This window comes from Syngnathoides biaculeatus, chromosome 14 (assembly GCF_019802595.1).
Source record: "Syngnathoides biaculeatus isolate LvHL_M chromosome 14, ASM1980259v1, whole genome shotgun sequence".
NCBI classification, from domain to species: domain Eukaryota; kingdom Metazoa; phylum Chordata; class Actinopteri; order Syngnathiformes; family Syngnathidae; genus Syngnathoides; species Syngnathoides biaculeatus.
The window spans coordinates 6,019,371-6,040,915 of record NC_084653.1 but is presented as its reverse complement, the minus strand read 5'-3'; the positions used below and the strand labels follow the sequence as shown (position 1 = coordinate 6,040,915).

Sequence of the window (21,545 nt, the reverse complement as noted above, 5' to 3'; positions counted from 1 at the left end):
AAAAAATGGTTTAATACTGTATGCCAAAGTGAATCAATCCAGTGTAAAACATTTCCATCGGTGGGCAATTTAACATTTTACCATTCTTAACTTTTGTTGTGAAATAACTAATGAGTATGATTCCTTACCTATTTTGTGACTATGTCCAGGAAAGTGTTTACAAAGCAATACTATCACCATGTGGCTTTGATCGCTATTGCTGTGTTTATTACTTGCGTTTACTGCCAGATGCTTTTCCACAGTCAGCAAGTTTCAGATCCTATACTTTCAGTTCCTGTAATGTATTTATAATTTTTTTTTCCTAGTACCATTTTGTGGTTGCATCAGAAGAAAAAGCCACTTTATTGTAGTCATTTTAAAAGCAGAGTCAATCAACAATAGTATTGTATCAGGTGCAATAGAGACTAAAAAAACATTTCCCTCTCAGGTGAACCAAAAACGTCACACAAAGAAAAAAATCTTTTAATACATAAAATCCTTACACGACAACAAAACCTCATGTGCTAAAACAAAAATAAACAACCAGCTACCTAAAAAACCCTCAAATAAACCCAAAATCCAGTCTCATCCTACCCAAAATACCTGCACACATACACACCCCCACACAAATCTGAACTCTGTTATACTCACAATAAGCAGCGGTGAACAGCTTGGAGAACGAGGCTTCAAATTATTTCCACACCCAGTTAAGTTTTTTATTCTCCCCACAGTAAACACAGAATTCCATAAGTATTTAAAACAGCCACACACCGTAGGTAATATCCTCTTTGCTTAATGCTAATGACGAATGCAAAACATCATAGACTAGCAAAGCATCAGCTGTCAAGTGTTGCTTTAACCCAAAGACAAGACAAATGGTGGAGTGACAAGTAATTGAGAAACTCGTGCTTCTCGTTGTCTGTGAAGTCATAGTAATAATAATAGTAATAGTTCTATTACTGCAGTTCATACTGTAGTTGTGTCAATTGTCTGTGTTCTACTTGTCTGTGTTCTACTGCTCCCAGATAGCCAAGGCGCACCCACCACAAGGTGTAGCACAATGTACATTGAATTGAATTGAAGCAAAAAATCTTACAAACAAAAGTTATGACTTTGTTTTTATCAACTGCAACATGATAAACTATTTTTCTAATATAGAAACATGGCAGAGACTTTTTTTTTTTTTAATGTAGCCTCCCTTATTTAAAATCCTTAATCCGGCACACTACTTGAGCTGAGTTAAAAAAAAAAAGTGACTGACTCAATTACAGTACTATTTATTAAATCAGGATTGGCACATTTGTAATTAAACAAACTGCTGCTTCATCCTCTTTGTCTCAGCTTTTTGGGGGGGGTGGGGTGGGGGGGTGGTATCGAGTTCATGGTGTCTGCAAGAACAGATGCCAGATCCTGTGCTGCATTACTGCACTCTTGCAATTCAGAGAGCATCAGAGAAAGGAGACCTTTAGAACTGGACCACAGTGCAATCTTAGACCATTGTACGCATTCTTTGTTTTTTTTTGGTGGATTCAACTGCATTTAAGTTGACTTCAGGTAATGGACCGGTGCAATTATGGTTGGTGGACTGTATCATGCTGACAGCTTCCTAATATTGTGCTGATCTTATATTAGGATATTAGGAGGGAGATGTTGCTTCAGTTGCTTCTGGGTGGGACTATGTTGATTCTCCAACCAGATCATTTTGCCTCCTCACGCAGTAAGTACACACCATCCATCCATCTGTCTGTCTGTCTATCCTGAGTCGCTTATCCTCACAAGGGTCGCGGCAAGGCAAATTACACTCCGAACTGGTTGGCAGCCAATTGCAGGGCACATGGAGACAGACAACAGTCACACTTTCAATCACACCTCGGGAAAATTTGTGTGTCCAATCCAATGAATGTTGCATGTTTTGGGGATTTGAGAGGAAACTGGAGTCCCGGGAGAAAACCCACATAGGCAAGGGGAGAACATGCAAACTCCACAAGGGCGGGGCCAGGATTGAACCCGGGACCTCAGAACTGTGAGGCCAACGCTGTGCGGTTGTTCCTCCATGGTGCCATAAGTACACACCCTCCATCCATCCATCCATTCATCCATTTTCTACCACTTTTCTGGGTCTGGTCATGGGGGAAGTAGCTTAAGCAGAGATACCCATACTTCCCTTTCCTCAACCACTTCTTCCAGCTCTTCCGGAGGCATCCCGAGGCATTCCCAAGCCAACTGAGAGACATAGTCTCTCCAGTGTGTCCTGGGTCATCCCCAAGATCTCTTTTTCTCTCTCTGAGACATGCCCGGAACACCTCACCAGGGAGGCGTCAAGAAGTATCCGAATCAGATACCCCAGCCACCTCATCTCGCTCCTCTCAATGCGGAGGAGTAGTGGCTCGACACTGACTGCCTCCCGAATGACCGAGCTTCTCACCTTATCTCTAAGGAAGAGCCCGGACACCCTGCGGAGGAAGGTCTTTTCGGCCGCTTGTATCCGGGATCTTGTTCTTTTGGTCACGACCAACAGCTCCTGCCCATAGATGAGGGTAGGAACATATATTGACAAGTAAATTGAGAGCTTCACCTTTTGACTTAGCTCCCTCTTTACCACAACAAACCAATACAAAGTCCGCATCACGGCAGATGCTGCGCCGATCTGTCTATCTCCCGCTCCATTCTTCCCTCACTCTTGAACAAAACCCCAAGATACTTGAATTCCTCCACTTGGGGCAGGATCTCATTCCCGACCCGGAGAGGCCCTAGGCCATCCCACCCTTTTCTGACTGAGGACCATGGTCTCAGATTTGGAGGTGCTGATTCTCATCGGAGCCGCTTCATAATCGGATGTGTATTGCTTCAGTGAGAGTTGGAGAACACTGCTTCATGAAGCCGACAGAACCACATCATCTGCAAAGAGCAGAGATGTGATCCTGGAGCCACCAAACCGGACACACTCAATGCCTCGGCTGCGACTAGAGATTCTGTCCACAAGTTATGAACAAAATCGGTGACAAAGGGCACCCTTGGCGGAGTCCAACTTTCACCGTAAACGAGTCCGACTTATTGCTGGGAATGCGGACCAAACTCTGACTGTGGTCGTACAGGGACCGAACAGCTCGTATTAGGGGGTTTGTTACCCCATACTCCCAAAGAACCCCACCAAAAGACTCCCCAAGGGACACGGTCGAACACCTTCTCCAAGTCCACAAAACAGATGTAGACTAGTTGGGCGAACTCCCATGCACCCTCGTGGACCCTGCCGAGGGTGTAGAGCTGGTCCACTGTTCCACGGCCAGGAGGAAAACCACATTGCTCTTCCTGAATCCGAGATTCGACTTCCCGACGGACCCTCCTCTCCAGCACCCCTGAATAGACCTGACCAGGGAGGCTGAGAAGTGTGATCCCTCTATAGTTGGAACACACCCTACGGTCCTCCTTCTTAAAAACTGGGGCCACCACCCCAGTTTGCCAATCGAGAGGCACTGTCCCCGATGTCCACGCGATGTTGCAGAGGTGTCTCAACCAGGACAGCCCCACAACACACACAACATCCCGAGATGAGGTCAGCAGTGCCCCATCACCACTATACACAGTGCTGACGGTGCACTCCTTCCCCCTTCCGAGACGCTGGATGGTGACCAGAATTTCCTCAAAGCAGTCTTGCAGTCATTCTCCATGGCCTCACCGAACTCGTCCCACGCCTGGGTTTTTGCGCCAGTGACCACCGAAGCCGCATTCCGCTCATCCTGTCCTGTCAGCTCCCTCGGGAGTCCCACAGTTAAAAAAATGCCTGATAAGACTCCTTCTTCAGCTGGACAGCATCCCTCACTGTTGGTGTCCACCAATGTGTTCGGGGGTTGCCGCACCGACAGGCACCAACCACCTTACGCCCACAGCTTTGCTCGGCCGCCTCAGCAATGGAGGCGCCGAACATCGTCCATTCGGACTCAATGTCCCTGCCAACTCTTGGAGGTGAGCAAAGCTCTTTCGGAGGTGGGAGTTGAAATTCCTTCTGACAAGGTAATCTCCCAGCCATTCCCAGCAGCCACACACAATACGTTTGGGCCAGCACTTTCTGTAAGGACTCCAAAACCCCAACGTACAGGCCCTGAGCCAGGGGGCAATAAGTATACCCACACCTGCTCGGCGTCTCTCACTGTGGGCAACTCCAGAGTGGAACAGAGTCCAACGCCTCACAAGAGGAGTGGTGCCAGAGCCCAAGCGGTGCGTCGAAGGGAGTCCAACTATATCTTGACGGAACATCATGACCTCATGCACCAACTCAGGCTCTTTCCCCACCAATGAAGTGACATTCCATGTCCCTAGAGCTAGTTTCTTTCACTGGGATTTGATCGCCAAGGTTAGTACACACCACACCGCATTATTTCATAGAATGCATTTCATAAAATGATGAATTACAGTTCTGAATTGTGTTTTCTGTGTGTGCAGGGTTTTCATCATTCCCAGCCAAGTCATGTGACGTTTTCATCCTTTCTCCTCTTCCTCCTCCTCTCTTTCCTCCACTCGAGCAAAGAGCAGAATTGATGGTACAAAATGGTCACTTCATTAGGTACACATGTACTGTACATAGTAACGGGAATCGAAGTAATGCAACGGACACACTGCTGCATACTATAACCTCGGTAATAGACATCAAATTAATTTTCGGGATAAAGACTTCTTTGATGCCATTCTGTGAATTGTGATAATCTACCTAATTTCTGGGACAGTGTGTGTGTGTGTGTGTGTGTGTTGTGTGTGTGTGTGTGTGTGTGTGTGTGTATATTAACTGATGGTTCAACAATTCTGTTGGTGCAGATTGACATAAGAGAGCACATCACTGGGCCTAAAGGAATGAAGGCGAGTCCTTTTTGAATGTTTCAAAAATGTCAACAAAGTGAAAGTTGCGCTGCAGTATATTGATCATGATCATGATTACAATTGCCATTATACTTCTGTTCATAGCTAGTTATTGTTAGTTTAAAATATTGAGTAATTATTATATGATACTAACAAACATTATTTTGGAGGTCTCATTACATTTCCATACTGTAGTTGTACATTTTTTTTCATTTTTTTAGATTTTGATTATTATGTACTGTAATTATTCTGATGTATTTTCATTAACTGTTTATTTTTTAGTGATTCATATTTAATTCTTGTTTTTTACTGAACACAAGTCACATTTTAGTCATATTGTTTCAAACAATACTTGTACTTTATAGCCATGCCATCTCATTGTTAAAGCATAATAAACATTTTTACACTATATATTTCAGTCCATAAAAATATCTGTAATAAGTAATTATTTGTTGAAAAGGTTGTTGATGTTTAGTTATTGTTTTATTAAAATAGATATTCAGTTTTTACGAGCATTATTGGTTAGTCATATACTTTCAAGCTTTTATAATTACTGTAAAGTATATGATACAAACGGATTATTATTTATATTAGCAGTATTATATCATTGTTATATTGTATCATATATTTTTTTTTGATATGACAGTGTTACTTATTGTTCAGAACATGATGTAATACTATTGTAGTATAATGGACATTTTTCATCTGACTAATGATTCTAATGTAATTTAGACATTATTGCTTGAGTGCAGCGCTTCCCAATCTCTTAAAGTGTGCTGGGAAATATCTTATTTCCCTTCATTGGTCAGAAAATTATATGTATTGCTTAACGATACATATGTACCGAGGCAAAAAAGTAATAAATTCTCATTTTTTAGATTGTGAAAAGTGTGTAATTGACATGTCTACATGTCCCCTTTTGTGACATGATTGTTTAGTGGTGGTGGAGTGAGATGTTTCAAATTTGGCTCAAATTTGTGCCTTGACTCAAGAATTGTCAAGTGGCTTACCGGTCTAACCTTGTTGGTATGGTTTGTGTTCCTGTCCGAAGGGCTGTCGAGGACCGAGGGGGTCAGAGGTACACACGCCCTTCGCAGCCGCACCCAACCCTCCATGGGTCCGCAACGAGTGCGCTGTACTGTATTTCTTTCAGGGTCAAGCGGGTGTTGTGGGTACAGACGGGACAACGGGAAAAAGAGGCTCGATCGGGCCAAGTGGCCACCAGGTCTCTTCTATAAGGACCCTTAAACAGTTTCGCTGTGACAATGTCGGCAACGCTGACTTATTCTCATTCTGTGGGCGTTTATTGCAGGGGGAGAAGGGTGACCGTGGCTGGAGGGGCCTCAAGGGAGAAAGAGTACAACCATGCATGATGAAGGTACAGGGTACAGTAACCCGTCGTTTATCGTGGGGGTTACGTTGCAGAAAATCCTCACAATAAATAAAATACACTATGTAGCAGCTAATTATCGTATTCTTGTTTAAAGTATATGCATTATGCTTTAAAAGCGCTATGCCTTTGTGCTTTGCTTTCTTTGACACAAGCGTGGATGTGTGCACCGTGGGGTCACCTCCAAACCTCTACTTATATTAACAAAAATCTTCTTCTTCTTTTCCTTTCGGCTTGTCCCGTTAGGGGTCGCCACAGCGTGTCATCTTTTGCCATCTTAGCCTATCTCCTGCATCTTCCTCTCTAACCCCAACTGCCCTCATGTCTTCCCTCACCACATCCATAAACCTTCTCTTTGGTCTTCCTCTCGCTCTTTTGCCTGGGAGCTCCATCCTCAGCATCCTTCTACCAATATACTCACTCTCTCGCCTCTGAACATGTCCAAACCATCGAAGTCTGCTCTCTCGAATCTTGTCTCCAAAACATCCAACTTTGGCTGTCCCTCTAATGAGCTAATTTCAAATCCTATCCAACCTGTTCATTCCAAGCGAGAACCTCATCATCTTCATTTCTGATATCTCAAGTTCTGGTTCCTGTTGTTTCTTCAGTGCCACCGTCTCTAATCCGTACATCATGGCCGGCCTCACCACTGTTTTGTAAACTTTGCTCTTCATCCTAGCAGACACTCTTCTGTCACATAGAACACCAGACACCTTTCGCCAGCTGTTCCAACCTGCTTGGACCCGTTTCTTCACTTCCTGACCACACTCTCCATTGCTCTGTATTGTTGACCCCAAGTATTTGAAGTCGTCCACCCTCGCTATCTCTTCTCCCTGTAGCCTCACTCTTCCCCCTCTACTTTTCTCATTCACGCACATATATTCTGTTTTACTTCGGCTAATCTTCATTCCTCTCCTTTCCAGTGCACGTCTCCATCTTTCCAATTGTTCCTCTGCGTGCTCCCTGCTTTCACTGCATATGACAATATCATCTGCGAACATCATGGTCCAAGGGGATTCCAGTCTAACCTCATCTGTCAGCCTATCCATTACCACTGCAAACAGGAAGGGGCTCAGAGCTGATCCCTGATGCAGTCCCACCTCCACCTTAAATTCCTCCGTCACACCCAAGGCACACCTCACCATTGTTCTGCTGCCATCATACATGTCCTGTACTATTTTAACATACTTCTCTGCCACACCAGACTTACGCATGCAGTACCACAGTTCCTCTCTTGGTACTCTGTCATAGGCTTTCTCTAGATCCACAAAGACACAATGTAGCTCCTTCTGACCTCTGTACTTTTCCACGAGCATCCTCAAGGCAAATAATGCATCTGTGGTCTCTTTCTAGGCATGAAACCATACTGTTGCTCGCAGATACTTACTTCTGTCCTGAGTCTAGCCTCCACTACTCTTTCCCATAACTTCATTGTGTGGCTCATCAACTTTATTCCTCTATAGTTCCCACAGCTCTGAACATCCCCTTTGTTCTTAAAAATGGGAACTAGAACACTTTTCCTCCATTCTTCAGGCATATTTTCGCCCGCTAGTATTCTGTTGAATAAGTTGGTCAAAAACTCCACAGCCATCTCTCCAAATTGCTTCCATACCTCTACCGGTATGTCATCAGGACCAACTGCCTTTCCATTTGTCATCCTTTGTAGTGCCTTTCTGACTTCCCCCTTAGTAATCATTTCCACTTCCTGGTCCTTCACTCTTGCCTCTTCAACTCTTCCTTCTCTCTCATTTTCTTCATTCATCAACTTCTCAAAGTATTCTTTCCATCTATTTAGCACACTACCGGCACCAGTCAACACATTTCCATCTCTATCCTTAATCACCCTAACCTTCTGCACATCCTTCCCATCTCTATCCTTCTGTCTGGCCAACCTGTAGAGATCCTTTTCTCCTTCTTTCGTGTCCAACCTGGTGTACATGTCTTCATATGCCTCTTGTTTAGCCTTTGCCACCTCTACCTTTGCCCTACGTCGCATCTCGATGTACTCCTTTCGCCTCTCCTCAGTCCTCTCAGTATCCCACTTCTTCTTCGCTAATCTCTTTCCTTGTATGACTCCCTGTATTTTGGGGTTCCACCACCAAGTCTCCTTCTCCCCTTTCCTACCAGATGACACACCAAGTACTCTCCTGCCTGTCTCTCTGATCACCTTGGCTGTTGTCGTCCAGTCTTCCGGGAGCTTCGGTTGTCCATCGAGAGCCTCTCTCACCTCTTTCCGGAAGGTCGCACAACATTCTTCCTTTCTCAGCTTCCACCACATGGTTCTCTGCTCTACCTTTGTCTTCTTAATCTTCCTACCCACCACCAGAATCATCCTACATACTACCATCCTATGCTGTCGAGCTACACTCTCCCCTACCACTACTTTACAGTCAGTAACCTCCTTCAGATTACATCGTCTGCACAAAATATAATCTACCTGCGTGGTTCTACCTCCGCTCTTGTAGGTCACTATATGTTCCTCCCTCTTCTGGAAATAAGTGTTCACTACAGCCATCTCCATCCTTTTTGCAAAGTCCACCACCATCTGCCCTTCAAAGTTCCTTTCCTGGATGCCGTACTTACCCATCACTTCTTCATCGCCCCTGTTTCCTTTACCAATATGTCCATTACAATCTGCACCAATCACAACTCTCTCCCTGTCTGGGATGCTCAGAACTACTTCATCTAGTTCCTTCCAGAATTTCTCTTTCAACTCTAGGTCACATCCTACCTGTGGTGCATAGCCGCTAACCACATTATACATAACACCCTCAATTTCAAATTTTAGTCTCATCACTCGATCTGATACTCTTTTCACCTCCAAGACATTCTTAGCCAGCTCTTCCTTTAAAATAACCCCTACTCCATTTCTCTTCCCATCTACTCCGTGGTAGAATAATTTAAACCCTGCTCCCAAACTTCTAGCCTTACTACCTTTCCACCTGCTCTCTTGGATGCACAGAATATCAACCTTTCTCCTAATCATCATGTCAACCAACTCCTGAGCTTTTCCTGTCATAGTCCCAACATTCAAAGTCCCTACACTCAGTTGTAGGCTCTGTGCATTCCTTTTTTTCTTCTGACGCTGGATCCGGTTTCCTCCTCCTCTTTGTCTTCGACCCACAGTAGCTGAATTTCCACCGACGCCCTGCAGGTTAGCAGTGCCGGGGGCGGGCGTTGTTAACCCGGGCCACGACCGATCCGGTATGGGATTCTTTAGATGAACGCTCATATTTGTTTGGCACAGTTTTTACGCCGGATGCCCTTCCTGACGCAACCCTCTGCATTTATCCGGGCTTGGGACCGGCCTACAGATTGCACTGGTTTGTGCCCCCATAGGGCTGCATTATATTATATTATATTATATATATATATATATATTATATTAACAAAAATATGTACCCCCAATTCACACTAACTAACCTGTTCATTTAGATACACTTGCAGAAGAATGCGGTTTAGCTGTCACTAATCCATATCATTTTGCAAACTAATATATCGTTGTATGAGCAGAGACGTGTGAACATTTATTGTTTTAAACTGGGCTCTTTACAGCAAAAAAATAAATATTAAAACCTTTCCATTGCGATGTTGTTAACACTGACATTTACATTTCCGTTTCTTCTGACAATCACAGCCCCTCCACCAGACTTTCCAATCACATTGAGTACTGCAATATTCTACTTTCTGGTCTTCCTAAAAAAAAAAAAAAAGATAAAAAGACCGGTATTTGTAACTGCTGACACATTGCAGCGATTTTTGAGGCTCTGGTTCTCTGTGTCTCAGGATCAGTTAAAAGGTTCTTTTCTCGTTTTATTAAAACACTTCAAGGTCTTGGCCCCTCTTATCTTGCAGAGCTTCTTATATCAACCCTTGCAGAGCCTCAGGTCATTCGGCACGCCCAGGAGCCCTGTGAGGATAAGTGGTTCAGAAAATTGATGGGTGGATGAAATTTACCATATAGTTATAGTTATATTCATGAAATGTTGAAATCTCATATATATTTAAATATATTTTTATTATTAAAATGTCTCAAAAGCACTCAAAACTTATGACTTGTCTAAAGACTTTATGGGAGGGATGCTCAATGCATCGATCGCGAGGCAGTCTCGGTCGATCGTGGGACGGCGTGGCAAAAAAAAAAAAAAAACGTCAGCCAATTTTCCCTCTAAACTGCGTGCGTACGCAATTGTGCACTGCTGATGCAGTCTCTTCGGAGATATTCTGCGTTGCGCGCAAAAAAAAAATTAATGCAAAATGAAAGGATAACATACAGCTATTCAGTTTGTGGCATTTTGCAATGTCATTCAATGAGTGAGTTGTTACATCCAATGGCACAATTCACATACGTACTGTAAAGAATGAAAAGAGGAAGCCACTGGTTTCTTTAAGCAGCACATGGGATTTTCTCTAACAACGACCACTGCTCTGCCACACTCTCTTTTTACTAGTTGAACTTACACCCCCCCAAAGACGTACACTCATAATTACAAATGTTACAGCACTTACGCAGCCCATCAATGTGTTTTATAAAGACAGCGTCTACCACCGCTGCTTTAGTTCGCAACGCAGTCTGGGCAATGTAGAGCAAAGACGAGCTAGACATGCTGCTTATGTTTACTTTCGATCTTAAAGGAGAAAGTTAAAAAAGAAACGATGTTGTTTTAAGATGCAATGACTGTTGGAGTATGTGAATAATTGAAGAAAAAGTGGTTAAAGTGGATGAGATTTTCTCTTTTTGAGTGGGAAAGGTCTGGTCTCAAGGCAAAGTAAAAAGTGCAGGATGAGATGGTGTGTAATTTTAAAATTCCACTTTGGCACAGCCTGATCAAGGATGAATGCACAGACAATACAGTGCACAAAAAGCTAATTCTGTTTTTTAATTACACATATATATTTATATATAGAATAATATAATCACATAACATTAATAACATAACATTGGGAGTTTCGGCTTTGTCATGGTTACGAGAGATGACGGTTTGTTGTCAAGAAACGATGTTGAAGTGGACAGAAATTTTCATTTGACAAGTGTCATGCTCTCTAATCGTCTTTGTGTCAAACAATTATGTTGAATTGAGTTAAGGAATTTCCTTTCATCAAAAATGGGATTTGCCACCATCTCGTGACTTGTTTAGTCATTTTCAAACCCCAGATAAATATATTTATTTATTTATTGTCCTTTTCTACACAGGACTCAGTCTTAAGCGCACAGTGGTTTACTGTATAGTACTGATCTTCCAGAGATGCCTTGACTTTTTTGTCTTTTGTTCTAATATGTTACCTTTGATTATCTTGGGAGAAACTTCAGAATTGAAAAGTGTATTTGGGGTTAGAAAAATAAACACTTGCTTTGCACATCCCAAAGAATTGCCACATTTTGTTCTTTGAATAACTTGAAATTGGTTGTGGGATGGTGCGCTTGTTATCCACAGTTATATTTTTCACTATACTATACTATAGTTATATTTTTTCACTGTGAAAGCTATGCTGTAAATGACATGTCTCCAAAGTTTGCTTATTTATGTTATTTCTGAATATTATTAAACATTTTTTTACAGGGGAGCAAAGGACGACCAGGATTACGGGTAAGCACCAGGCTAAATGTCTAATTTGAGCAGAAGTTCAAACTATTATTGACATTTATTTATATTCTTTCAGGGGAATAAAGGTTTGAAAGGAGACATTGGACCCAGAGGAGATATTGTGAGGAACAGTGTTTTTTTTTTTTTTTCATTATTGTTAATTTTTGCATGTGAATTCTCCAGCTTCCTCCCACATTCTACAAATCCAATTCCACTGAAGTTGGGATGTTGTGTTAAACATAAATAAAACAGAATGCAATCATTTCTAAATCATGTCCAACCGATATTTAATTGAATATACAACAAAAACAAAATATTGAATGTTGAAACTGATAAGCCTCGTTGTTTTAGAAAATTGTCATTAACTTTGAACATGATCCAAAAATGGTGGAATTGTTGGCAAAAAAATTGTTGCGGAATGCTCATCAAATACCTGAACAGGCTAATTAGGAACAGGTGGGTAACATGATTGGGTATAAAAGGGGCTTCCCTTAAATGCTCAGTCATTCACAACAAAAGATGGGGCATGCTTCACCTCTTTGTGAACAAGTGCGTGTTTAAGTTTAGTTTAAGGGCATTGTTCCTCAATGTTCAATTACGAGGAATTTAGGGATTTCATCCACTATCCATAATATAATCAGAAGTTTCAGAGAATCTGGAAAATTCATCACATGTACAGTAAGCGGCAAGGCCGAAAACCAATTTTGAATGCCTGTGACCTTTAAACTCTCAGACGGCACTGCATCAAAAACCAACATCAATCTATAAAGGATATCACCACATTGGCTCAGGAACACTTCAGACAACCAATGCAATGCATAAGTGCAACGTAAAACTCGACAAAGCCATTTATCAACAAGACCCAGAAACACTGCCAGCTTCTCTGGGAGGGAGCTCATTTTAGATGGACTGATGCAAAGTGGAAAAGAGTTCTATGGTCCGACGAGTCCAAATTTAAAATTGTTTTTGGAAATTGTGGCCTTCGTGTCCTCCGGGCCAAAGAGGAAAAGAACTAGCCGGACTGTTATGGACGCAAAGTTGAAAAAGCAGGCATCTGTGACGATATTGGTTGTGTTAGTGTCAATGGCATCTGTGAAGGCACCATTAATGCTGAAAGGTACATACAGGAGACGAGCTAACATATTTTTCATGGACGTGGCTGTTTTTTTAACCAAGACAACGCAAGACCACTTTCTGCACATGTTACAACAGCATTGCTTCGTAGTAAAAGAGTATTAGACTGCCCTGTCTGCGGTCCAAACTCGTCAATACAACAACGGAGACCCCGGACTGTTGGACAGCTTCAGCTGTACATCAAGCAAGAATGGGAAAGAAGTCCTACTATGAACATTCAACAGTTAGTGTCGTCTGTTCTGAAACATTTATTAAAGTGGTAACATGACCCTATCCCAGTTTTTTGGGAATGTGTTGCAGCTATAAAATTATAAGCTGATTATTTGCTATTATAGCACGTTGAACATTAAATCTAGTCTTTGTAGTGTATTCAATTAAATACATAGGTTGAAGATGATTTGCAATCATTGTATTCTATTTTTATTTAACACAACACCCCAACTCCATTGGAACTGAGTTTGTGAAAACAGCCATTTTATTGATTAACATTTTAAATTGCCCCTACGTGCGGGAGTGAAAGGACCTCATTATTTACTTTATATTGTCTGTACAGAACAGTCCAGGGAGTAACTTTCCTCCAACCTAGGTTAGCTAGGATAGGTTCCAGTTCATCCACAACCCAAACCTGTCAATGTCACTGAAAATGAATGAATGGATCCTTCATATGATTACTCTGGAGTTTTTCAGGAGTCTGTCCTAGGCTGCCTCAGCATTTTTATTGATACGTCTGAATGAAATTGTGTAAAAGTCCTACATTTGAATAAACTCTGACAAAAACGGTGTGTCATGTACACGGGGTGAACCTGGCATCACAGGGATGTGTGGAGAAAAGGTAGTACCCAGCCAGGATACATTTCAAACATGGTGGACCATCTGGACCAGAACGTTGTTCGTTTGACCTTCAACTTGAACTCCCCTCAATTGATGTTTAAGTATTCACTTACCCTAGTTAATTGTCATTTAAGTACAACCAGAAGTAATGCAATTACCTGTTAAGTGCAGCTTAAAGGAGAAATCCACTGGTTTGCATGAACAATGTATCCAATAGGTCATGTAATATGTACCCTATTTTGACAATGTGATGTTAAATCCTCTCTCATTTAATAGTGTTTTGAGAAGATTTTGTATAGACAATTACGAATTTTCAGGGGCGCTGCCATTTTCGCAAGTCACATGACCTACGTGTGCGGTTATGTCATATGTGCCTCAACAAAGGCTCGATTACACGGGACACCATTTATGCCCAGCGCTGATTTCTGGGATTTATCCTCATCTGATGAAGAAATAGCAGTATCAATTGATCAGGAAGATGGAGGAATACTTCCATACGCAGCCATGAGCGGCTCAGCCATTCGGTTGTTTGGGAAGACGGAGGAATCCTTACATTGTTAATGCAAACCAGTGGATTTCACCTTTAAAGCGAAAACATGTCAACCCTAGCCTTGATGAGGACTGATTTTTGCGATATTTTAGTTTGATCATTTTCCCCACCATTTCCTTATTTCATCAAATTGGATACTCTTCTGAAAGGATTATATACCATATTCATTGACACATAGGGCCTTAGCTGAGGTGCTAGAACCCCATTGAAGTCGCATTGATGCTTATTACTATTTGTTAAAACACCTTTATTAAACAAACTCCTACCAACATCTAATCTCACAAATTTGAGAAAAACTAAATATCGACAACACTAAATTGCAATATTGTACTTTTGAGTTTTCACTCTGGTGAAAGTGTGGCTCAGTTTCTCCCTGCTCTTGGCTTTAATTTAATTCCAGTTCTTACGTGTTTCAAAGGTGAACTTTTCTGAGTCCTGAGGGTCCACGACAACTTGTCTTTTTTCATACGTTAACTCAAAACGTTGTTGTCTCAGGGTGACAGTGGCCTGTGGGGGGAGCCAGGTCATAAGGGGGTCCAGGGCTCTAGAGGAGAACCTGGTATCAGAGGAACCATGGTACATTGAAACTAAAGACATTTGCAAGACTTAACATGTGTAAACCAACCTTTTAAATGTGGTTTGTATTGACCCTTACAGGGGTTGAAGGGATCATTTGGACCTATTGGAAAGCTGGGTCAGCGTGGTTCAGTGGGCCCGCCAGGTTTGCCTGGAAAGCCCGGACTTCCTGGACAAGGTGTGCCGCAATCATCCATCCCAGCGTTGCCATAAAGGAGACCTGACAATCTTTTCCGGCGTTGCAGTGTACCTTCTAGCAGGCCTGCAGGGGGAACAAGGGAGTCAAGGTCCCTCAGTCTCATGCGGCTGTTCGAGAGTCCGAACCCCTGATCGACTGCCGGCTCAAGTTCAGACGGTCAGTTCAGTCCTTTTTACCAGTTGGAAAATCCCTTTAAGTGTGAGGCGACACACATAGTCATTTTTAACATCTTCACTAGTTTTAATGTGTGGGAGACCTTCCATAATGATGAAAAATTATAGTGTGGGGAACTTGAGATGACCAAATTAGCAGACCATACATGCACATCATAGTAGTGTAAACACTGCCAAAAAAGTACAATAGTGAATATTGGTAAGGAATTGATGTCCCCGAGAAAAACAAAACAGAACTTCTTTTGTCTAAATGAAGACCGAGTGAACTCTTACAACATACTTGACTTTATTCTTTGTTGTTTTGGGCTGAGCACAGAAACTGTGCATGGGTGAAGATTGATTGATATGACATACACGACCATAGAAACGCAACAAAACCACGTTTTCCTCTTTTCATGTCCGGCTTCAGCGCGAGCTTCAGTTTGCTTCATAACTGTGGCTAATCCTTCTGTTACACATCACTATCATGGAGTTGATGTCTTGGTTTAACTGTGATGACCACACAATAGTGTATTCAAAACAGGTTGGGATTCTTCACCCCTGAGTCCATTTTCTGAGGTAATCAAAGAGGGGGTAAAAGGGAAAAAAATAAAATCACTAAGTGTGAAATAATCCAGTGTATGGATTAGATTATTATCAGAGAATTAAGGCTTTACCAAATTTGATCACAAAATACTCCAATCAAAGGTTACTGTATGCACAGGCTGCTTAAAATACACTGCCATGGAAAAAGTATTTGCCCACCCCCTCATTTCAGGTTTTTTTTTTTTTTTTTTGCACATCTGTCACACACAAAGGTTTGAAATCATTAAAACCAATCTTAAAGGGGGACTGTCATGAAATGCATGATTTTTTGCATGTTATTAATGAAAAAACGGCAGCCGACATGGACCCATGCGTTTTTTCACCACAAAACATGATTTGGACGTATACAGCTTTTTGTAACTCCCGCCATGAAATCGCGTCCCATGTAATCGAGCCTTTGTTGTGGCATCCGTGTATGTAGGTCATGTGACTTGCGAAAATGGCAGTGCCCCTGAAAATTCGTAATTGACGATAAAAATCTTCTCAAAACACTATTAAATGAGAGAGGATTTAACAGCACATTGTCAAAATAGAGCAGTGATTTTCAACCACTGTGTGAGAGATCGTCAGGTGTGCCGTGAGAAATTATCCAATATCAATTTTTTTTTTTTTACATTAACATTTATTAATAATTTTCTGCAAATATTATGTCATTGTTCAGTGTCCGTGGTGTAAAGGCTGGCAGAGTAATGTAATATTTGTCCGTGTGGCAACACATAGCTGATTGCCTCGTTTCTCCAAGAGAATTTGTGATGCACCTGAGAGGCCGTGGTGACAGTCATGGAGAAGTTTTTAAAAAGGACAACTGCAAACTCCGAACTGGGCCCTGGACAAGATTCTGACCCGGATGAAGACCCTCGTATGAGTGGTGGGAAAAAGAAAGCAAAGACGGTGAGCTCAAGGCAATATAGTGAAAGCTATCTTTAGTTTGGATTTAATTTCACCGGGGATGAGACGACACCTATTCCGTTATGCCTGTTGTGTGGCGAGAAGCTATCCAACAGCGCCATGGTGCCATGCAAGCTTAAACGCCATCTCCAAACGACACACAACAAGCCGATAAGACTATTTTGTTCGCCTGCGTGTAAACACAGAGAAACAGGCAACGTTTATGAGAAAAACCACAAAGGTAAATGAGAAAGCGCTCAAAGCTAGTTACCTAGTCGCCAAACTTGTTGCTAAATCAAAAAAGCCCCACACTGTGGCAGAGACATTAATACTACCTGCATGTAAAGCCATTGTCAACGATATGCGGTTAAAGACATAGCTAAAGTCCCGCTCTCTGATAACACAATTGCCAGGCGTATTGATGACACGTCTAGTAGGCCCCGTAGCTCAGTGGTTAGAGCACTGGTTTGGTAAACCAGGGGTTGTGGGTTTGTATCCCACTGGGCCCTCTACTCCCTGAGAAGGGTTGCGTCAGGAAAAAATTGTGCTAAACATATATATGCGTTCATCTGAGATGACATGCTGTGGCGACCCTGAAAGGGACAAGCCGAAAGAAACACACATATTGATGACACGTCTACAGACATCGAAAGCCATGTTTTGGAAAAGATACGCATCAGTCGGAAATTTGGGTTGCAAGTTGACGAGTCGACAGATATTAGTGGACATTCTCAGCTCTTGGCCAATGTGTGTTCTGTGGATGGAGATGCCATTAGAGAAAACTTCCTATTTTGCAAGGCACTGCCAGAAAAAACAACTGGAGAGGAAATTTTTCGGGTCACATCGGAATATCTTGACCACGGAGGACTTACGTGGGAAAACTGCACAAGTGTGTGCACTGATGGAGCTGCAGCCATGGTCGGGCGCACCAAAGGCTTCGTGAGTAGAGTGAAGGAAAGAAACCCAGATCTGATTGTTACGCACTGTTTTTTGCACCGTGAGGCCCTCGTTGCTAAGACTTTACCAGCAGAACTGGTTCCTGTGTTGGACGATGTGGTGCGCATAGTAAACTTTGTAAAGACACGACCTCTGAAAAGCCGTATATTCGCATCTCTGTGTGAGGAAATGGGGGCGGAGCATAAAGCCTTATTGCTCCACACGGAGGTCCGATGGTTGTTGCGCGGTAAGGTGCTGACCCGAGGTCCGATGGTTGTCGCGCGGTAAGGTGCTGACCCGTGTGTATGAGCTGCGAGAGGAACTTAAAATGTTTCTGACAAATTTGGGAAGGGTGAATTCAAATTCACAATCTACACCCAAACCTGATCACCACCATAGTTCTGTAATGAAGAAATCACATAAATAGAATCTGTCAGAAAATGTGATGTAGGCTACAAGATCTCAAGAACCAATGCATCATGCCACGGAATTCAAGAAGAAATTAGGAAAAAAAGTGATTGAAATCCATTGCTTTGGAAAAGGTTACGAAGCCATTCGTAGGCTTTGTCGCTCCAGCGAACCACTGTCAGAGGCATTATCCACAAATGGAGAAAACTGGGAACATTGGCAAACCTCAAAAGTGAGCTACCAAATAAAATTACTCCAAGATTGTGACAGACTCATCCCGGAGGTCACAAAAGAACCTCGAACAACATCTAACCTGCAGGCCTCACTGGCCTCAGTTAAGTTCAGTGTTCATGAATCTAGCATAAGAAAGACACTGGCCAAAGATGGCATCCTTGGGAGAGTTCCCAGGCAAAAACCCATGTTCTCAGCAAAGAATACAGTCTGACATTTGCCAAAAACATCTTGATGATCCTCAAAACTTTTGGAGAAACATTCTGTCGACTGACAAGTCACAAATGTAACTTTTTGGTAGGTGTGCAGCCCATTATGTCTGATGTAAAAATGGCACCGCATTTGATAAATAGAACATTATCCAAACAGTGAAGGATGGTGCTGGATGTCTGATGGTCTGGGGCTGCTTGCTAGCTCAGGACCAGGAAAACCTGCTGCGGTTGATGGAACAATGAATTTGGTTGTGTCGAAGAAAATCCTGAAGGAAAACATCCGGCCATTAGTTTGCGCCCTCAAACTCACTCTTGGATCATGCAGCAGGACAACGATCCAAAATATACCAGCAAGTCCACCACTGAGTGGTTCAAATAAATAAGGTTTTGGAGTTTCCAAGTAAAAGTTCAGATTTAAATCCAATTGAGATGCTGTGGTGTGACCTTCAACAGGCACTTTATGCTAGAAAACCCTCCAATATGGCAGAGTTGAAACAATTTTACAAAGGAGGGTGGGACAAAATTCCTCCGGAAAAGTGAAAGACTCATCATCAATTATCACTAACACTTGATTTCAGTTATTGCTGGCGAGGGTGGCACAACCCGTTATTGGATTCAGAGGACAATTACTTTTTTTCACCACAGAGGGTCAGAAAGGTTTGGATTTTTTGGTCTTAATAAAATGAATTATTTGAAAACTGCATTTTATATTCCCTTGAGTGAGTTTCTTCTTCTTCTTTTCCTTTCAGCTTGTTCCGTTAGGGGTCGGCACAGCGTGTCATCTTAGATGAACGCTAATGGCTTCATTATTTGAAACCTATGTGTGTGATAGATATACAAAAAAAGAAAAAAAAATCAGGAAGGAGGGAAATACATTTTCATGGCACTTCCGATCTACATCTACACCATTTTTTGGTCCATCTCACATTGCCTTTACAGATTTTTATAGTTCATGGAGAGAGAACGATGAGGAGGCTGCAAGGAGAGAATGTGATGGTTTTCTGGAGTGACAAACGAGCTCTCTACCTATACACTGAGGCCCAGTGGATCAATGTACTGGTAATTGCAATTTATACCCTAATGGCATGAATGTCACTGCTGACTAATAAAAAGCACACATGCCACATTTTTGATTGTTTTTGTACAGACATTTGGAAAATACTCTTCATGAGACAATGACGTTTTAATTACGCGGTGTCATACCAAATGGAGTTTTCCCAGCCTGTGGCATGGAGAATACATCAAGTACTGTCAATTCCATGTGATGACATTTACTTACATGTGTTTTGTCTTTTTGTGCTGTGCTGTGTCTTTGATGGACCAAGAACTGGAAAAATGATAGCACCCCCGCTTGAGTCTTCTCCACATCAAGCCCCCAACTAACCCTATAAACGTCAGCTTCAAATATATTCATTGAAATATGCATGAACCAATATATTTATTCATACTCAAATAAACCAATATTGACTTGTCAATAAACCTTTTCTTATGCAGTTATGTATTGCAGTTTGTGAGTCATACGCAACCGTGACATACTGTATTTACAGTTGAAGTCAGACGTTTACAAACGCTGTGCCAAAACACACTTCATGTTTTGTCTCACTGTCTGAAGTCAAATCAGACAAAAGCTCTCCTGTTTCAGGCCTCCAGATGCAACATTGTTCATTATGGCAAAAAAAAAAGTGCCACTTTGGTTTCATCACACTACAGGACATGTCTCCAGAATTCAAAATCTTTGTCTTGATGTCTTTTTGCAAAATGTAATTGTCTTTTTATCATCCTTTAGGGGTGATAGCTTCATTCTCGTTGAGTTGCCTTCCAGCCCGTTTCGGAGCAGGACTTGTTTCACTATGGATAATGATTCTTTCTTACATCCTTCGTCCAGCATCTTCAGAAGGCCTTTACCTTTTTGTTCCGGGGTAGATTCCCACATTTCAGACCCAAACACGTGAATCTCTGGGACACAGAGCCCGTCTCCTTCCTGAGAGGTGTGATGGCTGAACATCCCATGATGTTTATACTTGTGTATAACTGTTTGAACTGATGAACGTGGGATGTTCAAGCATCTGGACATTGCAGCCAAGGATGCTCCAGACTTGTGGATCTCCTGTGTGATTTATTTTGATTTTCCCATGATTTCAAACAGGGAAGCAGAGTGTTGAGGTATGGTCTTAAATACATCCCCAGGTGTGCCGTCAATAAACTCACATGTCCGTTTATTTATCAGGAGTTTCTAAAGCCATGACCTCATCATCTGAGCTTCCCCTGTTTTTCCTTTCGGCTTTTCCCATTAGGGGTCGTCACAGTGTGTCATATTTTGCCATCTTAGCCTATCTCCTGCACCTTCCTCTCAAATCCCAACTACCCTCATGTCTTCCCTCAACACATCCATCAACCTTCTCGTTGGTCTTCCTCTCGCTCTTTTGCCTGGGAGCTCCATCCTCAGCATCCTTCTACCAATATACTCACTATCTCGCCTCTGAACATGTCCAAACCATCGAAGTCTGCTCTCTTGAATCTTGTCTCCAAAACATCCAACTTTGGCTGTCCCTCTAATGAGCTCATTTCTAATCCTATCCAACCTGCTCACTCCGAGCGAGAACCTCAACATCTTCATTTCTGCCACTTCCAGTTCTGCTTCCTGTTGTCTCTTCAGTGCCACAGTCTCTAATCCGTAAGCCTCACCACTGTTTTATAAACCTTGCCCTTCATCCTAGCAGAGACTCTTCTGTCACATAACACACCAGACACCTTCCGCAAGCTGTTCCAACCTGCTCTGAACCGTTTCTTCACTTCATCTGGGCATCCCCATGTTCTTTAAAAGCATAGTACTTTTTGGGTGTATTAACTTTTGATCTCGAAGAAAACATACATTTCTATAAGAAATTATCTCCAATTACTCAGGCATTTAACAAAATTACTTTTCATGATCCAGACTCACTTGAGACAGGAGAGGTTTAGTTTGATTTGACTTCAGGACAGTGAGGCAAAAAATGAAACGTGTTTTTGTTTTTTTT

At 42.2% G+C, this 21,545-nt stretch overlaps 1 protein-coding gene across 1 annotated transcript; it reads left to right on the top strand.

The window, feature by feature from the left end:
* Positions 1-5,883: 5,883 nt before the first annotated feature.
* On the top strand, positions 5,884-21,510 carry LOC133512302 (acetylcholinesterase collagenic tail peptide-like). The gene is made up of 11 exons (XM_061841798.1): positions 5,884-5,908; positions 5,984-6,055; positions 6,143-6,208; positions 11,782-11,808; positions 11,882-11,927; positions 13,737-13,771; positions 14,816-14,896; positions 14,978-15,074; positions 15,142-15,251; positions 19,468-19,587; positions 19,854-21,510. Exons 3-11 carry the CDS (start codon positions 6,200-6,202, stop codon positions 19,881-19,883), a joined length of 555 nt encoding a protein of 184 aa, XP_061697782.1. The 5' UTR covers positions 5,884-5,908; positions 5,984-6,055; positions 6,143-6,199; the 3' UTR covers positions 19,884-21,510.
* Positions 21,511-21,545: the final 35 nt, after the last annotated feature.

What these genes read in the sequence shown, in the direction of transcription:
- LOC133512302 (XM_061841798.1), top strand. An exon ending in AAGGACGACCAGGATTACGG is followed by an intron (nt 11,809 to 11,881) that starts GTAAGCACCAGG and finishes ATATTCTTTCAG; the next exon opens with GGGAATAAAGGTTTGAAAGG. An exon ending in CTGGTATCAGAGGAACCATG is followed by an intron (nt 14,897 to 14,977) that starts GTACATTGAAAC and finishes TGACCCTTACAG; the next exon opens with GGGTTGAAGGGATCATTTGG.